At 30.7% G+C, this 24,299-nt stretch overlaps 1 protein-coding gene across 7 annotated transcripts in view; it reads left to right on the plus strand.

The window, feature by feature from the left end:
* Positions 1–480: 480 nt before the first annotated feature.
* Positions 481–24,299, plus strand: part of LOC124367061 (oxysterol-binding protein-related protein 6-like) — a 74,852-nt gene continuing 51,033 nt past the window's right edge. For 4 of the 7 annotated variants that reach the window (XM_046823717.1, XM_046823718.1, XM_046823726.1 and 1 more), the window contains exons 1-4: positions 481–633; positions 786–970; positions 20,420–20,501; positions 22,309–22,451. In XM_046823717.1, the coding sequence (XP_046679673.1) occupies positions 836–970; positions 20,420–20,501; positions 22,309–22,451 (360 nt within the window). In that variant the 5' untranslated portion in view covers positions 481–633; positions 786–835. Of the gene's footprint in view, positions 634–785; positions 971–5,041; positions 5,069–8,232; positions 9,901–20,419; positions 20,502–22,308; positions 22,452–24,299 lie in introns of those variants that run through there. The other 3 variants (XM_046823743.1, XM_046823736.1, XM_046823749.1) reach the window with 3 other exon arrangements.

Raw genomic sequence — 24,299 nt, forward strand, 5'->3', positions numbered from 1 at the left:
AATTTACCGCCAACACGAATGAAACATCTGGCACATGTTTTCATCATGACATTCTTGCGCTCTTCTTTGATTACGTAATCCTTATTTTGTGTTGCAAAGAGAACCTATGCTCAGTGTACAATGTGAAAATAAAATAAATTTATGTATTTTATTTTATACAATCCAGCACAGAGTTAAAAGCTACGTTATGAAAACACTTCATATTTTGGGACATAATTTCACAATGAAATGAGAAAAATATATTTTTATATACGTACTTTATTATCGTATTATTATCCATATTGTTGTATCATAATAAAAATAAGTTTAGTTGAAATAGTTTATCACTACAAAAACAATAGTGGATAAATATTAATCTCAATTCAAATTTGAATTACATGATACCACTCGGTAATATTTATCTGCAATGCAGACTACAATCAGTGACAACTTGTTGGTATGTTGCGGTCTATTGACACCTTAGAGCCAATCAAATTACGCGAAAATGCAAAGAGGTAACTCCAAGTCATTCTATTTCAGTGAATCATGCAATGACCTAGTAGTGATGTCGAACTTTGCAATAATTTTGATTTTAAATTTTTGTTTTACCATTTAACATCATTTATTGGTGTTAGTTTAGAGCAGGTGTTTCAGGTTAGTCATTTTGTGATAGTACTATTAATTTTAAATAACAATGTTTCAAGGTTGTAATCAACAGTTAAGCTGAGGGACTAGGGTAACCCATTTTTTATTAGGCCTTGAAGCTTTGAGCTGTCAGATTAATCTAATTTTTAATATTATTTTAGAGTGAAGACTGTGCATTGTGGCGCGTGTAATACTAGCTGTGGTTCATAAGATGACCACAGGGCTCCGTCACATCGCAACTGAACCTGCTAACCTAAATCAAAAACCATTTACTGCTATGGATAGAAAACGAAGTCCTCAACTGCGCAACAAAATGAAGTCAGTCGCTGGAACTGCATCTGATTCGGTAAGTCAGTCTGTTATCACAAATCCGCTTTATCGCTTAGAATATAATAGGCTATATGGTATCGATAACAAAATTCCTCGTTTTAACCCTCAAACTAGGCATATAGTATCTCCTGGACTGGCAAGTCCATTTTTGCTGATTTGCAAAGAGATTTTCTAAACTGTTAAGTTAGCCTATGAAATGTGTACACTTGATGCAACGTATTAAAAGACCTACCGTATCTTTCGAAATAGTACCTATCAGGCACCAGAAAGGAATTCAGAGGATTTAATGGTAATGCCTCTGACCATCAGTGTGAGCTTCAGCAGTACACTACAGCTAAAATTGCACAGAGACAACAAAAAAAAACTAAATATGTGGTAATATGAGTTACCGTACTAATGATATAGGCTACATTTAATCATTTTGTTGGTCTATAAAATGAATTCTTAGATATTGTAGAGGATATTTATTTTTGTTATAATATGTTGGGTTTAGTCAACTTAAAATCATAATTCTTTATTTTGCCTAATTTAATTTTTGTTGCGTTTCTCAAATTTAAATTTTACCAATACGAGTTTGTAGGTTTGTAAAGATTTTCTTGCTTGTGCTGAACAACCGAGTTATTATATTTAGTTGTAGTTTCTTTACATAACATTTTTTTTATAATAAAAAAATGTCAACTATAACATTGAAATATACAGTACTAAGTTGTAACAATAAAAAAGAAAAAAATATTCATCAGAAGTATTCAGTTGTAAGTTACAAATACACAATAGCCTACTCACTTGAGATATAAAAAATTGTATTAATAATTATTGTTTTTTAGCCAATATAGCACCAGAGGTTTTCTTTCTCTTGTTAATCCTATTTTTATAGCTAGTAAGAGCTCAATTTAAAGTTTTCTATGGCTTAATCATTTTTAACCCTGTTTTAGTTGCGCTCAGCCTGAAACACTAATTGTTGTGCACAGTGTAAAAGACCAGGTTTGAATAACTTGCATTAAATACTGTTTAAATTAAAAACCAATTGTATTGGATAGAAAAACTTTATTTACAACCGTTTAAAAACATAAAAATAAGTTCAATAGTATGAAAATTATTTAAAAAAATATTGTGTAAAATTATTATAACAAGCTAAATTTTTACTCTGCCTCAGGATACTGAATAATAATTTAAAATAATAACCAATACTAATTAACAAAAACACTCCTTCAATTAAAAAAAGTAACAAAAGAAAACACCCTGAAGTTTACCCAGTTAAAATAAACTAAGCTTACAGCTAATAAAAATAAAATTATAAGTTATAACAATAACGGATATAATTTTACATAACATTAGGCAATGGTATAAACGTATGCTTAGCATGTTCAGAAAGTTCATTGGGTTGATGAATCATCATAAAACTGATCTAATCTGATTCATCAGTTTCTATAATTTCCAGTTCATCTAATGGGTAGTTGACACAAATGAGTCCAGTGTGCTCACCCCAGATATAAATTTTACAATGTGCACTCCTCGCCCTTATGTTCCTGTTCTGTTTCCATGAACATAACGAACATCGTCCACGACTGGTTTCTTCTTTGGTGGCTTCTTCTTGACTTGGAGTAGATACCATAGTTAGAGATCTAATTTGTGTGTGGAACTGTGATGGGAGGTTGCTCATAGAAGCTCTGACTTTCAAGTAATCCAAACACAATTTACGGCTGTTTTTTCAAATACGATCTTCTTGCCAATTCATTTTGTGTATTTGTTCGCCAAACAGTAAAATTATTAATCCCTCCACTGTTCAGTTTTGCAAAAGTAACTATGAGAGGCCACCGATTTGTTATTCTAACTAATGAATAAGACACCATTATTTCATGAAGGGTACCTTCAGTGAACTTATTAAAGAGACAGAATTAAAACAAGTTATCAACAGTATCATTTCTCCCTGTCCTAGAGATTGGCTGTACTAGCCATAGAACAACTTCAGATGGAGAATTGTTCACTTGATATGGGTCTGGAGGTTGTTTTGCACCATATATGTCCATGTTCAGAGTATAGCGTACTCTAGCATCTGTCAAAAGCATATATCTTTATACCATACCTAACTGGCTTAGACTTTATGTACTGCTTAAAGCCACATATGCCTTTAAATGGCTCTAACATTTCATCAATCGTTGTATAAGCATCAGCACTAGTGGGCATTGCAGCACTCATTGAACTTCCGAAAAACTTCTCTGATAACAACTAATTTATCTAGACTTATATATGTTCTTCTCTGCTCCTGTTGTTATCAAATCTTAAGGCTAGTACTTTAAACCTTTTATAGGTCATTTCATTTGTGAAAAAGTCAATACCAGTTCGATCTGTAGTATACATGTCTTCTAGATTTAAATGTGAGGAGTGCAGAACTCCCACCATATACAATAGTCCTAAAACAGCTTTTATTTCTGCCAAATTTTCCAAAAGAGCATCTTCTTTCTCGAGAAAAATTATCCTTGTGGTTCTCAATCTATTGATTACAATGGTAAGTTACCATGCATTCAATCTTACTATCAGGGAAAAACCAACTCATAATTTTATTTGAGTATCAGCATTGCAAGCAACAAAGCAAATAATAGTATTCTGTCATATAGGATGTGAGTACCAGATAGTAGCATTATCCTTTCCTAAAATACCTAGTCTCTTCTTGGATGAGGTATGGTAGCTCCAGGAAGAGGACATTGTGATGGTGGGGTTGTACCATCCTGGTGTTGTGAATGGAGGGGAGGGGGCTGCTCCTTGGTCCACAGCATGATAACAATGGAGTTCGTCTTGAGTGACTTCATCTCCATTCTCTAACTCTCTTTATTTTAGAAGTTGCAAAATTCATTCCTCTTCATTAAAATTTATTTTTAATAATTGTAACCCATACCAGTAAGAGTAAAATCACATATATATATATATAGGTAGTCATGCACTGTCCAAGATTCTGGGATTTTACTGACACGAATAGTCCCAGTCCCATATCGTCTTCGACACTGGGGCAGCAGCCACACAGATAGTTGTGCCGGAATAACAGACCAGGCCATAAACAAACATTTATATTGTGCTCAAGGTCATGACAACTACTGCTTTTAATCAAAATGGTGGATAAGGGGGTTCTAGAATTCAGCTAAACAGGAAGTGAGTGCAGATTGCCAACTCCAATGAAAATAACACTATAAATTCCCTCCTCCCAGAATTACAGACTGTGTGCGATGAACACAGGGCTAATTAAAACATTAAATATGTACATATTTTTAATACTAATTGAAGTTTTTTAAAATTGGTTGTGAGAAATTAAAGGTTGTACATAATTACAGTATTTACTTATTGTAATTACCATTTTTATGTTTATGTAATTGTGGTTAACATCATGTTGATAACAAGTGAAATTATATAGAGAAGTTTACTGCATTGATAAGAGAAAAGTCAAGAAAATTGATGGCTCATATTGTGATGAAATTATGGCTATGAGTATAAAATGACAATGCAATACCTCACTGTAAATCACTGGCTTTTCAGTGTATGCAAGATGTTCAATGTTTTAGTGTATGGAGAATATACACTGATGTAACCAATTAATACATCAATCTGGTTAATGTGCATTATAATTGTATGCAGAATATTTGTATGTTTCCAGTCTGAGCTTTCCACTACCACTTCAATAACAGTGATCAAAGCCAGTTTCTCAAGCCAAATATTATTTTAAGTAGGTAGTTGGTTGAGTGGGGCTAATGAGAAGGCAGGGTAGGCCAAGGTCATGAACGAGGTTGTTTGTGATCAGTCCAACATGACAAGTGCGTTTGTAGACTTATGTCGCCTGTGTTGTTGCAACTGAACCTTAGTAATAAAAACAACCCCGGATGTAACCCAATTAAGACAGTAAGGAGTGCTCTTTGATGTCATTAATAATTGTTGCTCGTGACCATGATAACTCTGATGCCTTCTGACCTGAAGGATCTTGTGTCTGGAGATTATCAGCTGGAGAGGCAGTCACCTATATTTTGAGTGAATGTGGTAAAATAAAGTTTTAATATTATTTCTAGTCATATTTTGAACTGCTTCGACAGAATTATTCTTCCTGAACATACAGTTTGAAATGGTTGTACTGGTAAGTTTGTAATTAAACAGAAGTTTAATTTTGAATAATTAAAAATATTAATGCTACTTATTGAAAGTTTTCATAAAGTTCATTATTGATGTGAAGTTAGTTTCTAAATAAAATTAATTTGAAACTGTCAAAAAGAGAATCCTGCTATAAAAGTTATTAATATTTACATTATATTAATAATGTTTTATGTTAATATATTTAAATTTCAAGAAATCATACGTATAAGAAATCAAATGGTTTTTTTTTATTTAGGCATCATGAGAGCGTATCCTACACTTTTATATAATGATACATACCACGTTTTCATACTGTACAGTCTACCTATGTATATACAGTAGTTAAAAATACTAACAGTTTAAATAAGTTTTATATGGATTAACTTATAAAAGTGAATCTCTTAAAATAAACATTAGGCACTAAGAAACAATAAGTTTAACCTTCCTTGGAGAAGGGCTTATAAAATAAAACATTTCTAAATACATTGGAGTATTTAATATTTAAATTTAGTAATATTTTTACATTATAGCCTCCATAGCAATAATCATAAACCTATTGAAAACCTAACACTTCTCATCAGTGACTTCCATAGTTCTTTTTTAAGTTTGTCATTGGGAATGGATAATTAGAAAGGATAACATGACCATTAAGATAATTTTTATCATAGTCACTGTTCTCTACATACTTCCTTATTAGCTTATTAACTTTAAATAGAAAAAAAACTACATAAATTTAATTTAATATCACTGATAAAACATTTTGTGAAGTTGCCTGATGATTTAATCATTGATTCCGAAAGGCCTTGGATGAATAAAATTAATATTGGAAAGTTTGTATTCAATTACCAGTGATATTAAGTTAAACTTTTTCCAATGCTCCAAGATTCTTCGTACACAAATTTATATCAAAATTACTATTACTACAGAACAGTTAGTTGAAATAAAAACAGGAAAAAGTGCTATTGTAACATTTATGTCTGAAAGTGAGAGAAATAAAACAAAACACTAATTTCAAGTGTTGTACATAATTATATTGATTCTAATATTTATTGACTACAGGTAATTTTTGTATCTACTGTCTTGTCCTCTTAGAAAATCTTTATAGTTCCAATTTTTTTTAACAGGATCAGGATAGTAACTTATTTTAAGTTTAAGGAAGAGATTGAAATCCTAAAATAAAAAATGCCAATGTTAAAATAAAAATAATATCTCTATATGTGTACAAAATACAGTATATTGAGTAATTTCAAGTGTTACACTAGTAATGCACTATCGTTGTATTAACCAATGATAAAAACTATATTGTATTTCATTGTTAAAGTAATATTTTTGTACTGTACACAATGTTATTAAAATTCATTTACAGAATACAAGGAGAATTTGAATATATATATATATATATATATATATATATATATATATATATATATATATATAATATATTTATGGGTTTTTTCAAAAAGAAATTCTCTAACTTTGTTGTACATCATTAACATTGTTGTTATAGGGAGAATCTCAAGGTCATTTACCTCAATCTCAACCATCTATTAATCTCCTTATATGCACATAATGCACAATCCATATGCTGTGTGTGAGATCAAAATGTATATTTTTCAAAGCAAAGTGAACCATATTTTAAATTTAATATGGTTCTCTCTTCAAAATGAATTAAGTCCAATTTTGATTTATTTAACAAATCTTTCATTAACATGTTAATCCTATCTAAGAATAATCTAAAATCAATCCTCGTAATGTTAGTTTTCTATTATTGAATTATGTTATTATTACAGTGTCTAAATTTATTAGACATTTCTGAATACTTTGTGCTTGGAAGAAATGTGCTATTGCTCAGCTTTGAAGAAAGGGATATAACTTGAAGTAGTCTAGTATATTTTATACACTAGACAGGGTGGGTTACTATGAAACTGCTCTTACACCCTTTAGATCTGAGGGAGAGGGGAGGTGATGAGTGCTCTTGTCTCAGCAGATAATCTGTCACCAGTGGTGTTGAAGGGCTTCTCTACTTTGCAGTCCACTTGTTGGCTTGTTTAATGGCTTGTATGAAACAATGTTTATTATAAGTATTTTATTTTTGTGTGTATTTAATAATTAGGCCTATTTTTACCCTAAAGATTTTAAAAGTTAAGTTTAGAAAAATGTCCAAATTTTAAACCTAAAAATAACATATTTTCAATTTATAGAAATAAAAAGTGTTTGGTTGCCATAAATATTTTTGTCATATTTTATAACATAAAATTGTCTTTCACTCCTTAAGAATACGTGGAAATGACAAAAAAGAGTAAAGGTGTCATAGAATGTCTTTTAGGAAAATGTTGAAATAAGCAGGGATGACATGTGACGTCTTTTGTAGTGGCTTCATAAAAACACACTGCATAATAAGCTAACTTTTGCTCTTTAATAACTTGATGAACATCTACATCACAGATAGTTTACTCTAAGGACTAAGTTTCCTACTCTACTTGTAATCTCAAACTGACCAAGTGCATTGGAGTGAGGCCGAACGTGACAGCTGTCAAATCATTTCACACGCATGCTTACATCTCCTTTCCATCACAGCTTGTATTCTAAACGAAGAGTCATGTGAGCTCCAACACACCTTAACGTCTTATGGATAAAAAAACTAAAGGACACGTCTAGTGAGTGCTCAAGATGTTTTATTCCTCTTTCTTTATGCCATGTTATACATAAATGTTTACTCCTCATGGGGGTGAACTTGGGGACATTATATTCTAGGCCACCTTTAGGCTTAGTTACATTACACTACATATTGTGTATATATATCTTCTCTTACAATGTAATTTCATCTATCTGGTGGTTGATGTATATCAGTTAACCAGTTTCTGACCTAATTGACTTTTTTTTATTCTCCACTTCACAGAAGACTTTCCATTTTTAATGGAGTACTCTAGTTATAAAGAACTTTAGTAACATTACGTATAGAGTTATTTGTTTAAATGGTTGCCTTTGTTATAAAAATGATTATATTTTGTAAATTTGTTCAGATTTGTATCTTTAAATATATGTAAAATTATAAGCATACTATAACATTAACAGTGAGTTATTTACTAGTTTTTCTTAAAAAAAAAAAAAAAAAAAAAAAAAAAAAAAAAAAAAAAAAAAAAAAAAAAAAAAAAACGGAATAAACATATAGTTTATCAAAAGAAGTCTTTACAATTTGAACTAATGTAATCTGTGAATAAAATTTGAATAAATTATACTGGTCTTGTTTTGATTAGAATGACCACAGTGAATAATTAGTATTAATAATACTATTTCAATGATCATTAGTATATAGATTTTGGCTTTTTGTACATACACAAATAAAGTCACTTGATGTCTAAGAAAACTAACTTCCACAGACCCAAATAAGTAAATTTAAAATTGAATAAAAATGTGTGAGAAGATCATTGAAACAAAAGAAAAATGAGACTACCAACAGAAATGTTATTTTTCTATGCAATAGCATGTAATTCATAATCAAAGAACATCCCCTACAAATAAAAAGAGTCTTAATACTTACATGGGGCAGAAAAATATAAAGTGTGGAACATATGGTATAATCGTGATATTCATCATTTCGAATGAATATAGTTTTTTGGCTTATCATAACACTCCAATAAATAATCAAAATTACCTCATAAAAACTCCAATGAACTCACATAGGACAAATATTTAATTTGTACGATACAACATGCTTGGAATCCTAAGGATAACACGTGTTATTACAAACTTGATTTCATTTTGGTCAGCATAATTCTGTTTTTGTTGAAATAATGAAAAGTATCCCGTAAGAACTAAAACAATGTATATAATATAGAACCAACGTAGTGTGAAAAGTTTATATTTAAGGGCCACTGGTGTTCTATATGTCATTAAATAGCAATATTCCCACAAATTTCATGTTATATTTTCTAGTGAATTCATGTTATAAATGATAAAAAAATAGTCTTTCCAATATCCAAAAAAGTGTTCTTAGACCAATTTAAAGCAAAATTCCAACATATAGGACACAGGATACTTTTAAGGATGAAGTTTATAGCATAGATGTAATTGTTATTCAGCTAAACTATGTAATAAATGAGCTAGTGCAAAATCTCTAAATGTCTATGTATAAATCTTGTGATAAAAAAATTGGAAACTGTGTTCCGATCAGTTTATCAATTCAGCCTTTAGTAAGGCTTTTCATGTAAAAGTAAAAAAAAGTAAAGTAAAAATATCTTATTTTATCAGGCGAAGTTAGAACTAAGAAACCCTCTCTAACACTTAAGCTGGGTACAATGGCTTAAATGTGACTTCTGAACCACCACATACGGATATGAATTGGTATTTTAAAATTCTGTTGTAGAAACAAAAGATTTTTATGAAATTTAGATAGTAATTGACATACTTCTATACCCAAGCATGTGGGGTAACACCTTAGGCTATATTGTAGGCAAACACTTAATAAAATAGTAAGAATTAAAAGTAATATTAATGATACAAATGAACAGCAGCTTTCATCTCCTGCATGAAACGTTCATTGATTCATTAATTAAAAATTGTTTTTACTATTGAATTAATTATTTTGTAAATCATGCATCTCAAAGTGTAGGGGCTTGTAGATGTTTGCTAAATTCTGAAGACTGATATTGGGAGTGTCATAAGTATTATGTGCGAACAGTTAGACAGACAGACAGCTGATTGTAAGCTGGGTGTGTTATCTATAGTGTCTGCAAGTGCACAATCTATCCTCAGTTATCTGCTCTCATAGTCTCAGATCACATCACTTGCTCTTCAGCTCTTCAATCGTTTATGTCCATGGTGAGATTCTGTTTTGTAAGTTGCAAACAAGCTTATTGTAATGTTAGAGTAGCAAGATTTTTTTTCACTTTACCCTATATATTCACAAAGGGCCCTTACTTAATTGTTTGTATTCTGAAAGAATTATAGTGTTTTGTGAGTAAAAAGTAGTGATAGTGTTAAGTTGAGTTCATCACTTAAGATTACTGTACACTTCTGCAATTGGTCCGTTTATACCAGGAACAATATACATCTCTAATTAGTTTTCACTCCATTCAGTTGTGAATGTATCTTTATGGTTTAATATTATTTTTAACCAACAGTACAAGTAAATTATATTGTTATGTTTCAGTAGTGTCTCCTTCAAAGTACAATTACCTACACATTGAGTGGTTAAAAGAATATAATAGTGAGTGTCCAACTTGTATTTTCGCCAGGTTTATTTGTTTGGATATTTATCGACACTCGATATACACCCTACTGGCCATTGAAGCCATATATTATTAATTTAATATGAACCCTCTTATTTACTTTGCCTTGGATTTCCTTATATGCACCAGACTAGTAGGAGTGGGGCTCAAAATATCTCTAAGAGACTAGTAGCTTATACTGCTTAGCAATACTGACATGGTACTGATGTGTATATAAGGCTCACTTAATGATGTAGACAAGCTGGTAATTGCTACTTGTCTGTTAATTCAGAGTTAATGTTAACCTGTCTGGAATTGGGGGACATCTACAGGGTTAGACAGTTCATCCATCCAATGGATCTCGTGGTGAATTAAGAGGAATATTATGGATATCATCACTCTTCCTATAATTTCTATCCTCTCCTATTATCAATTTTCTTGTGTTTTGTTTGTTTTACGTTGTTGGTAATGTCAAACAAAGATTGAATTTGAGAGGCTTGTATCAGAAATAAAACATCGATTTCTGATCTAATGAATGATGAAATAAACATTTATTATCAAAAGAATTGCTGCATAAGAATTTTGTTGAACCAAGTACAAATAATATTCATTTCTTTAATAACCTTCTATAAAATTACAATTACTAACAATTATTTTATAAAAACCTTGTAATAGGCTTTAAAAATGTGTGTTAAGTGATGCCTTGATTATTAAAGATAATAGACCTCACGTATATATGAGGACTGTGCGGCAAAAAATATTGTGCAGTGACAGGTGAGGTGTTGCAGTATTTTGTTGAGGGCAATGCTGTTCTAAACTTTTCGTTACTCCTTTTTGTTTTTTCTAATGTATAATTCTGATGAACTGAATTGAATTACATTATAAGTTTGTGCTATTATCATACGTGTACTGAAAATAAAATATTTATACTATTGTGTAATATAATTACAATTGTTTCCTTTGTTTGTTGTTAGATAGCTTACAGACGGAAAGTTTCAGTGCGATAACAGTTTACCATTGGATGTCATATCTCTTTTCATAAAAATTTGACATTCAAATGAGATTGAATTTGTCACATTGTGTATAAACAGCTGTTATATACAAACAACTGTTCACGTACCTCAGCTGTGGTTAACCTACAATAATGATATTAACATTTTCTATCCCAATTTTCTCATGACCTGTTATGACTTATATGCACATGATCCAACATTCTATGTTTAGGATTTCACATCAGCATTTCCGTATGATCCCAATTATCTACTTTTAGAATGTTTACAAAATACAGTTTAAATAGAAATATACAGATTGTTGGCTAAGCATAAGTGAGGTGTATCACTAAGGAGGTATGGAAAAATGTTGCTTCTGCCAATCAAGACTGTCTACATGACATTTTGAGAAAAAAATTGCCTACAGACTTAAAATTTTGTATGTTTCTACGCAGGCAACATCCAGTTCGACAATGGTGTTTATCCCCTTACAAAATTAATTCTGCTGAGCGTTAGTAAATATATCCACAGGTATCTTGAGAATGAATTGAGCAATGGACTTATAACTCTTGATATATATACACACCTAGTGACTTAAAGCTTGGTACATTCTTCATAGTTTTAGGAGAAACTCTATTTATTTTTTTATAACAAACAGTTAAACAAACTGATTAACACTTACATTTGACACATTTTATCATGTAGCATAGTAATACTTATAATGCATTTACTTTGTTGGTATGACTTTTGTTGTGTTCTGTCGGGTCCTACCATATACTCTGTTGTAGTGGTCTTTTTGTATATAGATGATAGAGTTCATTGATGTTGCAAGTTCTTTCATTATTTGGCTGAGCACTAGCAAAACCTATAACGAGTGATATCTCGAGAATGGATTAAGCTATAAAAATGTAATTTTGTATATTTTATTATTAGTAAGGGTTATGGGAAAATTCGTCTTCTATCTGTATGTCAGTTTCGGCTAAATATCTCATAAACAAATTAAAATATGGACTTGTTAATTTGCATGTAACTTAATTTCTAATGAGATAAGATTGAGTATGATGGTGGTGCATGTCCCTCCATAAGATTTGGCTGTATGTCATTGAAGAATATCACTCAGTAAGCTGGTAAAGATTCCCTGCTGTATGGCTTGGGGCTGTTGAAATTTCTTTTCTGTCTGACTGAAGAACATCATGACATTTTTCTACAACTTGAGCGAAGCCTATTAAGCGACGTGTGGTCTAGCATACTCCTACCTTGTATATATTAGAGTATTTGTATATAAAACAGAGAGTTGGATACTTTTGATTTGACATGTTTTTAATATTTTAGTTTTACTTAGCATGATTGAAGAGCAAAGTGAAGGAGGTCTGATAGATTATCAATCAAAAATAAAAAGCTAAAAATTGCTGCAGATACCTTGCAGACAACACCAAAATGTAAAAAAATATCAAGTGATATACAAAAAAATGCTAACACACAAAGAGCTACTTGCTTTTTAAGTGTTAATGCATGTGTACCACAAGTTTTATATAAGGCCATTAGACGTGATAAAACCATTACATGTAAAGAATATTTAAATTAAGTCTCTTTCAGTATTTTTTTGTAGTTATTTTCACAAAAATACAGTATTATGTTACCTTTTGGTAAATTTTTGTTTTGTTTTTGCTATGTTCTTCCCACATAACAAAATTCATATTTGTGTAACTTTATTTTTATCTTAGCTATTTGTACAGTCAATTATTTTTAACTGTTGGTTCAAAATTATGTTTAAGTTTCCTAACAACAATAATTTTGTTTTAGATTTGAACTTTGTTTTTGTCTTCTTATTCCTAACCTTTAAAAAATTCGGAAAATTTAATTATGGCTAAGTAAAAATTTCCTCATAATTTATATTGTGTAATTGGCTGGTCATCAATTAAAAAAGAGATATATTTCATTTAATAAATTATAGAATAAAAATTGGTAGATATTTTGAAAATAAAGTGTTCTTTTAAAAATTCCATCATCAATAAAATATGCTATACAATTTTTAGCCAACTTGGAAATGTACAGTGAAATGTGAAGAGGACACAAGCATCTATCTCACAAGCAGACACTGGGGCTTCAGATTCTAGAAAGGAAAGGGTTAATAAAATTCTTGATAATATAGTTTATGGTTTTATCAAGCTAGTTATTCTGTATAGAACAGTTAAGCCTTGTACATTATGGCTGTCGTGTAAACAACTATTCAAAAGGAGAAACAAATTTATGTATGTTTTTCTTAGAGGTAAAGGTAACTCAGATGTTTGGATAAAAAGTGTATCTTTTAATATATTAAAAAGATTTTAAATCTGAAGAACTCTAATGGAAAAGTAAATGAATTCTGTTGTTAGCTTTAGGTTAATGTTTGGTGGTTACATACATTAATTAACTGATAAGACTGTATATGTGAGCCAAGTTACATGCTTAAGGCTTGCACAGTTATCTTAATCTATTCAACACTTGATATAGGAGTCGTAAGGAAGTATGACTACCAAAGTTCATTGTTGAGAAATAAGAAGTCATCAGATCTGACATCGGCCTTTATGAAGGACAATAAAAACTGAATTAATCCAATCACATCCATTCCAGTGGACCTTCTAGGTACTGAACGCTGCCACTCTAGTATTGAAGTTCTCCTTTTATAATAATGCAATTTACTACAAAGAAGTATGAGAAATGAGAACTCAGTTGTAGTGTGTGTTCAAAGTAATTATTTCTGTTCTTGCAACGTTCAGCATTACATATTGCTTAAAATATACAAAGATATACCTATACAAAAGACATATATAACATATACATATACATGATAGGAGTATTTAAAATGTCTGATGACGTAATTGTTTATTAGAAATTGTATAAATCTTTACACATTGTATTGTAAAGAATCATTAAGCTAGAAATGTTAAATTCAGAATTTTTCTTTATCTTTAAAGCAGAAGTCTGTAAACTCGTTCATGACATCAGTGTTTTTCTTGACTTTTTTATTTGCCTTCGAATTTTTCAATAATAGTAGCAAAAAACCTTAATCGGTTTTTCTGCGTCAAATGTATAAATGAGAAAGGTATGTAGGCTTCGCAATTTTTGCACAAAACAATTATTTCATTATGTTGTTTCAATTTTTTTGGATGTACTCCAAGAGGTACCTAAAAATATTAATTTACCTTAAAAATTAAGCAATAGTGCACCCGATGGGGTATACAATAGTCTGAGGTATTTATTTAAGCACAGGATCAAATTTAAAAAACCACAAAGACAGGTAAACATAAAATGGCAATAATGAAATGCATAGGAACGTGTACCCTATCGGACACACAATGCACTTTACAAATCCCCCGGTGTGTACCTGATCGAGTACACGATAGCAGTTGTGAAAGATCGCGTGAACCCAATCGTCGGCGTGAATGTGTTAATAATGTATTAAGATCTCACATAATCAAGGAGTCCAATAAGAGTCAGAGAAAAACCCTGATATAAACACAGATAAAGTAATTTCATCTATACTTTTAAATTTATAAATGACACAAAATCAATAATTCAAGAACAAATGTATACGGGTGACCCTTATAAAAATAGTAGGGTCACCCTTTGACACTAGTCATTAGATGCTAGTGTCCCATGCAGGTTCAGTTTGGTTACTACAGAGTCAATATTTTCTGTGATATAGAACTAGAATATAGATGCTACAATAATCTTCATTTATTCTTTTTTTTTAGTTCTGGTTAGATTAAAAGTCATGAATATAAACCCCAAAATACAGCTATCCCTATATTACTAGGCAATCTCTTGATGTCCCCTCTTTTTCCCTACCAAAAAGTGTTGTTAATTTAACCAGAAGCTCAGTTTTGGATCTATTTTTTCAATTTACTCTTAACTAAATAAATTTTCATTAGTGTTAGATGATTTGGTTCATTTTTTTCATTTATGTTATTCTGCGAAATAATTTTTTTCAAGTAGTCTAAAATAAATACCTTTCCTAAAGGCATTTTTTCAGTTGAAATTATTTTTAAAAAGTTACTTGGTAATTTTTTTGCTGCTATTCATCTTTTTTATAAGAACAGGTCACTAGCATAAATTAAATGTCTGAACAACATATACAATTGCACCCTGAAGTAATTATAAGCCTAGTGAAAAAACCATGTGATCTACAGTTAGGGATTGTTTTATATACTTAAATAATTGACAGGCTAATTTTCCATTTTTGAACTTCCTTACTTAAACTTAAACATAACTGACATTTCTTGTAGAAACATGTTTGACTAGAAACATATAGCTGTCAATCCCAATGGTTAATCAAATAATATCCAACAGTATTGTAATTATGTTGAAAGAGTTATACAATTTGGGACAAAAAGATAGCATTTCCAAAAAATAAGGAAAAAGTTTAAAATATTTGGCTTTGTTAGAGGTGCGGTGTGGTGGCAGTGAGGTGTGAAAAGACACATAATTGTCCTGCTGTCTGGAGACAGGCCAAGGAGGCCAAGTTGGCTGTGTTTCTCGTTACTACTAATGCAGGCTACTGGTTCATGCTTGCTATATTTGTCTATGACAGTTACAAGCCTTGTCGCGTCATTTGCATTAGCTTACTGTTCCATTGTGATGTGCCAAACCTACAAGGTTTAGATAATTCAATTGGATAAAGATCAATCTACTTATAATTGATAAACATACATTTTTAAGGTTGTGCTGTTCAAAGATATTGTTTGGAAGCATTTTTGGAAATTGTAATTATTATAATATAATTTTCACTGATGTAGTGAGTGGGCGTTTATGTCATACTGAAGGTCTTGAGGAGCCTAGATGTATATCTTCAAGTCGGTTTCAAGCTCTTATTGTCATAGAGTCGTCATTGTACGAGTCGTGTGTTTAGTTCAACATTTATACATGGAAAAGGCCATTCATTATATTTGCCAAGATGGTTCTATTTATATTTTATAATCAAACTGTTATTAACTCATGGTTAATCTTTGAAATAATGTCTTTGATGTAAACTTACATTCAATATTTCCTAGCAAAAATTCTTCATGGACCATTCCTCTAACTAGATAATGAGTTACTAGTGACATAAAAAATGTGTAGGTCATATGTTATTATGTAGAGTTTCAACATGGAACCAATAACAGCTATCCAGCCATCCCAAAACTCTTGCATGCAATTCTTTATATGATTGGTGTGAATACAATTGAAGGCTAAAATACAAACTAGGGCACCACATTACAAAATAATTTGATTAACAAAACAACCGAACAGTGATCTTATTTGAACAGGGACTGCCTTAAATTTGTTTATTACTTTAAAACATAACTAATTTTTTAATTTTATTTGGGAATACATTATAATATGGGAATACATTATGATATTTAGTTTCAAAATGTTAAACATGGTTTACTACTTTAATTTTCATTTTTATTATTTCTCTGGTAGTAAGGATTTTAAGCTGTATTGGTTTGTTCAAGGACATTTTTTTCAGCTTCCGATCTCACGCTATGACAGTCAAATATGTGGCAGGTCCGCTGTGTGCAAAGTATAATATTTCCCTGCTACAACATTTGTCACTGCCATGTTCAAGTAGCTCGTTTGCACTGAGCTGCAGTTACAAAAATGGCTGCCTCTACTTATTTTCCTGCTAAATGTGAATTGAGGATTTATTTTTCTGCCAAATGTGAATTTAGGATTTACTTTTCCTGCCAAGTGTGAATTAAGGAGTGTTATTCATTTCCTGCAAGCAGAAGGGAATAATGCAGCAGATATGCATCAGAGAATGTGTGTTTACAGGGAAAACATTATGAGTGACGGTGTTGTACATGAGTGGTGTAGAAAGTTTAAAGATTGCCAAACTGACATGCGTGATGAAGGAGGTCAAGGACCCAAGTCTATCACTATATATGGCCCTGTTTAACAAATTGACAAAGTGCATAGAGAAAACCATAGAATCACACTAAGTGATGTGTTTTAGGCATTTTTTAAAGTGTCAAAATCTTCTCTTTACCTTATTGCCACAGAACATTTAGGGTAAAAACGATTTGTGCTCGCTGAGTGCCCAAAATTTTGACTGACATCCACAAAACTCGCCGAATGGCTTCAGCTTTAACGTTCCTTAAATTTTCCTTGAATTTGACTCGGCTATCTTTTAAACTTTTGATGCACTTTATACACAACACCGTCACTCACCATCACTGATGTTTTCTCAGCAGGGCATGAATTTCTGTAGCACCATTCCCTTCTGCTTACAGAAAAGGAATAACACTCCTCATCAATTGGGGCGGCCAAATTTATGTGACTGCAGCTCAGCGCAAACTGACTACTTTAACTCGGCAGTGACAAATGTTGTAGTGGTGAAGATGCGATCAACTACTGCGCACACCTTGGAACTGCCACATGTCTGGCTGTCATGGCGTGAGATCGGAGGTTGAAAAATACACACCCCTCATATTTTTTATTTATTTTAATATGAGAAATTACAAAAAATTACTTTTGTTGTTTGGAATACAAGTACTTAGTCAAGTAATACTATAAATGTAGAAAATAGCGCAAAACAGATTTTGAAGGTCTTTACTTCTTTTCTACCGCTCACAAGTATATGACACATAAAAAAATTTTGAAACTTTGAATTTAAGCAACTGGTTATTAGAATGAGAATAAACTGATACAACAGAGTGTCAAAGAATCCAACAGAAGGTACCGAAATGATAAATACATGGTAAACATTTTTTTCTTGGACCAAGATAAAACAAGGATGTATTATGTTTCAAGTCTCTAGGGCATTGGCACAATTTTAAGAAGAATTTATCTGGTAGTTAATAAATAATGCTCATGCTAATAACGTAAGATACATCATCTAAACAAATCAGATTGTTTTCCTTAGCAAAAAACTACCATATTGGCATTTCAGATGTGTGCTTATGTTTCAAAGACTAAGTCAACCTTATGTTTGTTGTAAACTTTGTATAGTTCCTTTGAGGAAATAAACCATGTGTGTAAAAGAATAAAACAACATGTATTTGCTCTTATTTATGTATAAGGGGGGGGGGGCGACTCAAGAGTTAAAATATTACAAAAGTAAGATTTGTAACATCAACCATGAAAAGGTAGTAAAACAAAAAATAAACACTGGTTGTAACCTACCTAACAGTTCAGAGCATGGAAACAAGCTAATTGTGACAGTTGTGTTTTCAACATATAATATCTACAACATATAATATGTAGACTTTAAACTGACATTGCATAAACTCTTTCCAGTTGTGCAGCCCTATTTATTCTCATAACTTGGTATAAGAGCCAATAAATCTAAAACTGATAAGGTGTTTTCTATTCTGTTTTTTTCAATGTAAGAGCTAGAAATTTCATACTTGGAATAATATTTTTAGAAATAGATATTTCCATCTTGACAAAATAAGGTTTTTATTTATAATATGAAATATACGTAGTGTGTAAATAAAATACACACTTTCTTCTGGAATTCGTTTGTGAATATTGCTAGAATTATTTTATTGTATTTTTAATGTTTTCAAATTTAAGTGAAAAAGAACTAAAAGTTATTGAAGTTGATTGACAATAAACAATTTCTTTTTGTGTTTTACCTCCTCTACAAATATAAATTTTTCTTTAACTTTGTAGGAAGAGAAATATAAATTATGCTAACTAAAGATAAATGAAATGAAAAGAAAAGTGTAACAAATAAAGTCTCCTTAAATTTTATTACTCGCACTGCAGAGAGTTATTGTATCTTAGTACATTGATTGTGGCAGAGCAAATATCAGTGTTAATATGTTATAAAGTGTATCATGCTTCAGTGGTGTAAATAAGATCTGTACTAAACTGATATTTGTCACTTTTACTGATCATACTCGATGGTACCATCAAAACTAAGCTATATTTTGAGATATGTCTCAGTGAGTTGGAGAGGTTGATGTATAAGCTGAAGGAGAGGTTGATAAGCTACAATCATTTTACTACTGCCTTAAACATTAACTTCAAGTTAACTGTTTATTTTAAATATTGCTCTGGTAGTAAAGTTTTGAAGGTGCAATATCTCATTGTGTTGAAATGTACTAGACATCACAATATACATTTATTCCTTAAATGATGTTGATTAGTTTTAAAAAGATAAACTGTTTTGTAGTAACTGTATTACTATACTGTGACCAGCTTGCAAATGTTCACACACTTAATCTTTGATGTTTATTTATTTTGTAACTAAAATTACTGATATACTATTGAACTATTGAGTTTATTTAGGTTTACTATTCCTAATAAATTCAATGTATTTGTCACAATAATCACACAGTATTTTGTTGGAACTTCTTTGGAACATTTTAAAACTAAAAGTAAAGGTTTTTTTGTATTAGTTTCGAGTTTATATAGTAAGGAGGTGGCAATTTATGTCATTGTTCTACCATTTAATTCACTTATATGACAAAGCTTATTGTAACTTGTATGTTATTTAACAGCAATAAACTAATTGAATTTAATAGTAGTGTTGAACAGTTGACTATTTTTATGTGGTTTTTGCCTAAGCCCTGCCAAAAATCTTGCTCATGCTTCCAAAATACTTGGAAGAATCCATTTCAACAGTCATACTCCATAGTAAACTAGACCTGTCAATCAGCCCTTTCAAATGAATATCTCTACATTTTTGGTTGGTGATGTATCACTCCTGGATGTAACATAATTGTTTTTGTTATTCTCAGTGTAAATTCTACTGGCAGGGGAAGTGATCCTCCTGGGAGATCAGTAGGCCTAAGTGTTTCAACATAATTGACAAAAAATTTCTGTCATTATTGATCTAAACCAAGTTTAGTTGCCAGTGACTTTTACTCATTCAATATTTCATTTTGTTAATAATAAGAAAAGAAAATAGGTAACCTGCTTTTGGTATAAATCTCACTTCTATCCAAGAAACTATATATCTAAAATTTATATGGCTATACATTTATAAAACATGGTTTTAAAACTTGTAGTTTCTAGTTCCACTCTACAATAATATGTCAGTGTTTCTTTTAAGTTAGAATATCTTGACATAATAATGAGCTTTTATATAACAATGTGAAATTAATGCTTTGTACTATTCTAATTTGTAATGAAAGTCCACACAAATATGTTAATTGGTTTGTAACTGGAACTGTTCTCTTCTAGGATGGAAGTGCAGAAAGCAACAGTCTGTCTGTTGATTCAAACAATGACCAAGTTTCTAAAATTCCTTCATCAAAGGAACCAGGTAATCGGAGATATTTATTTTAGTTTTGCTTTAAATATTGATTCTAATAAATATATTAATTCTGTATATTTATTTATATACATTTATTATATATTTTATGTATATTATGTATTGTCTGCATTTTAAACATGCAAGAATTATTGAAAAATTGTTGAAAAAAGTGCTGATTACTGGAAGAAAACAAATTGAACTATTTTCTAATTACAATATACACACTATCACATATTTTGCAAGTTTATTTTTTCTTGGAGAAATCATATTGCGATTGTTGCAGTTAATGTTGGTATTAATATTGATGCATTTGGTACTGAGAATATAACTATCTGGTTGACACTGCTCAAGGACAGTTGGAGAGTGAAATGTGATTCTCTAGCTGTGGTGTTATTTTAGTTTCATTAACAAGGTATAAAAGAGATAGTGAATTGTGTTCTGGTTTCAAAAGTTTACTGTGATTCTGTCTCTGAATAAAGTACATTACACCATTCAATGTCTATTTGCCATTGTAGAGCCAGCATTAGGAGTTGAGTGGAATTGTTAACACATTTTTAACCATGACTCCATTTTGTTTTAAATCTCAACCTGTTTAATGTTACTTGTTAATATTAAATTATAATAGTAATACTATTTACAATTTCCAGTTTAATACAGTCAAATGGCCATTTTAATTCTGCCTCTAGAGACATCACAGATACACAAAATATCATTGGTTTTGTGTTCAATCAGATAATCATTTGGAATAGATTTTTTATACAATAACATTAGATTCAACAAACGAATTTTATCAAATTAATTTGTATTTCTTCTTTATTCTCAAAAGGGTTAATTTTAACCACTAAAGTATGGTGTTTATCATATTAAAAGTCAAGCATAAAAAAAATTTGAGTTTGAGTTTTACCCTGTAAGATGAAATTCAAACTTTTCCCGAAAAATCATGAGTAAAATTTAATTTTGCACTAATACCTACATTATATCAACCTATTGAACTGATAAGTAGTATACATTTAAAATTATATTTTTAACAGAAAGATGAACTCGTGGGCAATAACTTAATCCCACAACTTTGACTAATTTAATTCAATTTTAAATCTACAGTTAACCTTCTTCAATCCAGTGATGACTCCCCTATTCTATTTGGGGTAAATAAGATATAATTTATTTACTTATTAATTTACTTTATTACTATTTATTTATTTTCTTAAAGATTTTATTTTTACTTTTCAGAAAAATTTTTTGGCCACTGCAACATAAAAACTGCACTTAATATATCACAATACAGTAGTGTAAAATATCTTATACTACATGATTAGTCAATTAAATGTATTGAAGTTAAATATACATATAATATAATTAAAGCACACTATACAACAGATTGCAAGATGCAGTGGAAATAGTTGCAACTGAAATTCGATGAAGCAGTGACTCTCTACTAAGACATCAAGATGTAAGGACTTCAAGACAGTCAATTAAGTCACTTTACATACTCACCATTAGGGACTATTCATACTGACATCCTATTAAAAATAGAGCTTTGCTACATAGTTTAGATGAATGTTATGTCACTGCTGTGTAAAGTAAATTTTGTTTTTATTTTGCTAGCACAGCATTGAAGGCTAACAGAAACTAACAGTTTAAAGGGTGGTGGTTAGAAGGTTTTACTTTAATATACATCAGTATATACAGAGAATAAATATGTGTCACATAATTGAGGCCAGAAACTTGTTTACTAAATAATAATAAAACTGTGATATTATTAACATGATGTTAATTTAGTTGATATTTAAAAATGATATGCAAATTATATTCACAGTTCTAAAGCGGATAAACCGCAGAGGATCAGAGTGGGAGATTGTTGAAGGCCTGAAGGATGGCCAGAGATTTGACAAAAAACCAGAGGTCTTCACGGGATACTTGCACAAGAAGCGGAAATGGCCTCTCAAGGGTTGGCATAAGGTACGATGTTTGCAAATACAGATAATTCTTTTTAAGATTATTTGACCACCCATATTATTTGGCTTAGCCAACTATGAGGAGGAAAAAATAGTGCATTACATTGGGTGTTTCAACTACAATAGTGCTTCTTTTTGGTAACTCCACTTCATCATGATTGATGATAAATGTCTTCATGATAAATTGTTTGTTGAACTAGCTGTTAGCAATGATGTGAACTTCCAATATGTAACTTGCATATATAGGAAATGAAAAGTCCTGACTCAGCTGGTTTCATTATAATTTTGTAATGATTTAACTTTAAAAATTTAAACTTTTAGGATGGGGACATTATAGGATCATTAAAACATTGAACATAAAACAATAATTTTTATCTACCACTCCCTACCGTCACCTCCTATAACCAATATATTCTTCCTTTTCATGGAGATGGTTGGACGAGGTGAATGAAATCTAAGAAAGTCAGTTGCAATCTTAAATTTAAATATCATTTAAGTTAAATAATTTTTTATTGCCTTCTATATTTTCATAATAAAATATTAATAATGATTGAAAAATTAAAATTTGGTAAATTCTGCAAAAATTGGGTATAAAAGATTGGATTTGCTAAATTTGTTGCACAATTTTTATAGCGAGGTTAAGAAACTAAAAGATGAAATTAGTATAAAGATAGTTAATCCATCTTATGCCTATGTCTCTTCAATGGAGGGCCCTAAAAAATATTTTCGTACTTAAAAAATTTGTTTTTAAGACATTTATTTGTGATTTATTTGAATAATTTGTAACTTTATTTATCTTAATTAAGTTGTAATTTTCATTTATAATATGCATTTATTCTGTTGAAAATGGTACAGAACGTTTAGTATCCTTCTTAAACTTTTTATACATGTCCACTATATTTTCAGATTTGTTCAAGTTTGATTTTTCTATTTAATTGTTGTTATCTCACAATAATGTGTAGTACACAATTTGACCTATATTCCCATTTAATATTTTTCACTGTCTCCTTGTGTGTTAACCTCCCCTGAAGAAACAGTGGTGGTCTATATGTTGATGTGGACAGTTTAAATTTCAAAACTTACACTAGTAATCCCATTACTTTCTGGCATGGTCTTCATCTCTGTTTGTTTCATAAGCTTTCCATTTAGGTGCAATCTTATTTTACGAGCACTAAAAACAACCAGAGATAAGATGTAGATATACATACTTGTTTGAGACCTTGACAGCAATTTTGTTTCAAGGAAATATTGATTGTTTTTTAACATTTTTCTGTAGAAAAATAAATAATTTTTTTTATATACCACTATTAAAATAACAAAAATACAATTAATAACTTTTTATAAAAATATTAAATGTTAATTCTAATCACAACGATAAAAAAGGTAGGTTTTTTAAACTTATGTCAGTTTTTCTTGTTATCAGTAATATAAATGATAATTTTAAAGGAATGAAGCAATGAAGAAGTTTCAATTCTGACACCACTTATGCACCTCTCTTTGAGTAATGGAGCTCAGATTTACAAGGCTTTGAGAATTTTTCTATGTCTGGTGTTATTTCATGTCAAAGTTTTTGAACTTAAGTAGAGATTTTTCAGAAAGTTCTTTAACCCTTTTAGCCCCGGCGTCCGATATATCGGACAGAGGTGGTCTAGCTAAAATGCCCAACGTCCGATATACCGGATGTCTCGAGAATTTAATGTAGCTGGCTAATAATATGTCCAAATGCCATCAGTTTCGGTATAGTAGTCGGTGAAGAAACGGGCTACATGAAAAAACAATAAACCTTCCAATTGGCATCGTATTTCGTCGTCATTGAGCGTAGTTTATTTGTCGATGTCAGTTGTCAGACGAC

The sequence above is a fragment of the Homalodisca vitripennis genome, chromosome 1, assembly GCF_021130785.1.
Source record: "Homalodisca vitripennis isolate AUS2020 chromosome 1, UT_GWSS_2.1, whole genome shotgun sequence".
In the NCBI taxonomy this organism is placed as follows: domain Eukaryota; kingdom Metazoa; phylum Arthropoda; class Insecta; order Hemiptera; family Cicadellidae; genus Homalodisca; species Homalodisca vitripennis.